At 44.9% G+C, this 929-nt stretch overlaps 1 protein-coding gene across 1 annotated transcript in view; it reads left to right on the top strand.

Moving 5' to 3' along the window:
• Positions 1-5: 5 nt before the first annotated feature.
• The window catches only part of LOC118335803 (multiple epidermal growth factor-like domains protein 8), a 1,973-nt gene continuing 1,049 nt past the window's right edge, over positions 6-929 (top strand). The window contains exons 1-3 of the mRNA XM_035672244.1: positions 6-128; positions 223-432; positions 561-741. Coding sequence (XP_035528137.1) covers positions 6-128; positions 223-432; positions 561-741 — 514 coding nt within the window. The remainder of the gene's footprint in view (positions 129-222; positions 433-560; positions 742-929) is intronic.

The raw sequence follows: 929 nt of genomic DNA, 5'->3' as shown, positions 1-929 counted from the left end.
CCTTCATGGACACAGAGTGTACCTATGATTACCTGTTTGTGTATGACGGCGACTCCTACCAGAGCCCTCTCCTTGCCAGTCTAAGTGGCAACACCCTGCCTCAACCTATTGAAGCCAAGTCTGGCAAGGTAACCAATAAAAGACGAGATGAAAAAATCTCTGAAGCATTCTAACTATGGAAAATGTTAACTTTGTGTCTGTTATTTAATTTCTTTGTACCAGATGCTACTTCATCTCTTCAGTGACGCTAATTACAACCTCCTGGGCTTCAATGCAACGTACACATTCTCTTTGTGCCCTGGAGCCTGTGGTGGCCATGGACGCTGTGATTCCTCTACATTAAAGTGCCACTGCCATCAGGGTTGGGGAGGAGCAGCTTGTACGACCCCTCTGTGCTCTCAGACTTGTTCTGTAAATGGCCAGTGTGACAAGGTAAGCGAAGAAGGCCTTCAGCGTCACTCATCCTTCCCTGATTAAGCTGTAATTATGCCAGTTGCACGGTTTATTGAAACATTTACTACTTGTCTTAAGCTAGTCTTATTCTCCATGTTTTGTTCTAGAAAGGAGAGCGCTGCCAGTGTAACCCCGGCTTTATGGGTCACAGCTGTCAGCTTGGTTTACATGACGACAGTGGGGCAGGGCAGTGGTGGCGCGTGAGCGAGGAAAACCCCTACACGCCTCCCAGGACGGGTTCTGCTGGCGTGTACCTGTCCTCCACTAGAGCCATGTACTTGTTTGGCGGTAAGAGTGACATACTCTTAATTTTCACAGATGTTGTTTTATTATTTAATGAACAAACCCACCTTCCACCCCTGTTTCTAACACATTTGTTGTAGTTAATGGTCCTTCATTCTTCTGCACATTTATTAAATTATAACTCGTAACGCTGCTTATCATTTCAAAGAACTCTATTTTAACTGTTAGATTTT

The sequence above is a fragment of the Morone saxatilis genome, unplaced genomic scaffold (assembly GCF_004916995.1).
Source record: "Morone saxatilis isolate NCDOM2014 unplaced genomic scaffold, NCSU_SB_2.0 Contig24, whole genome shotgun sequence".
Classification (NCBI taxonomy): Eukaryota; Metazoa; Chordata; class Actinopteri; family Moronidae; genus Morone; species Morone saxatilis.
The sequence above is the reverse complement of the archived record's forward strand: the minus strand, read 5'-3'. Positions and strand labels throughout refer to the sequence as shown.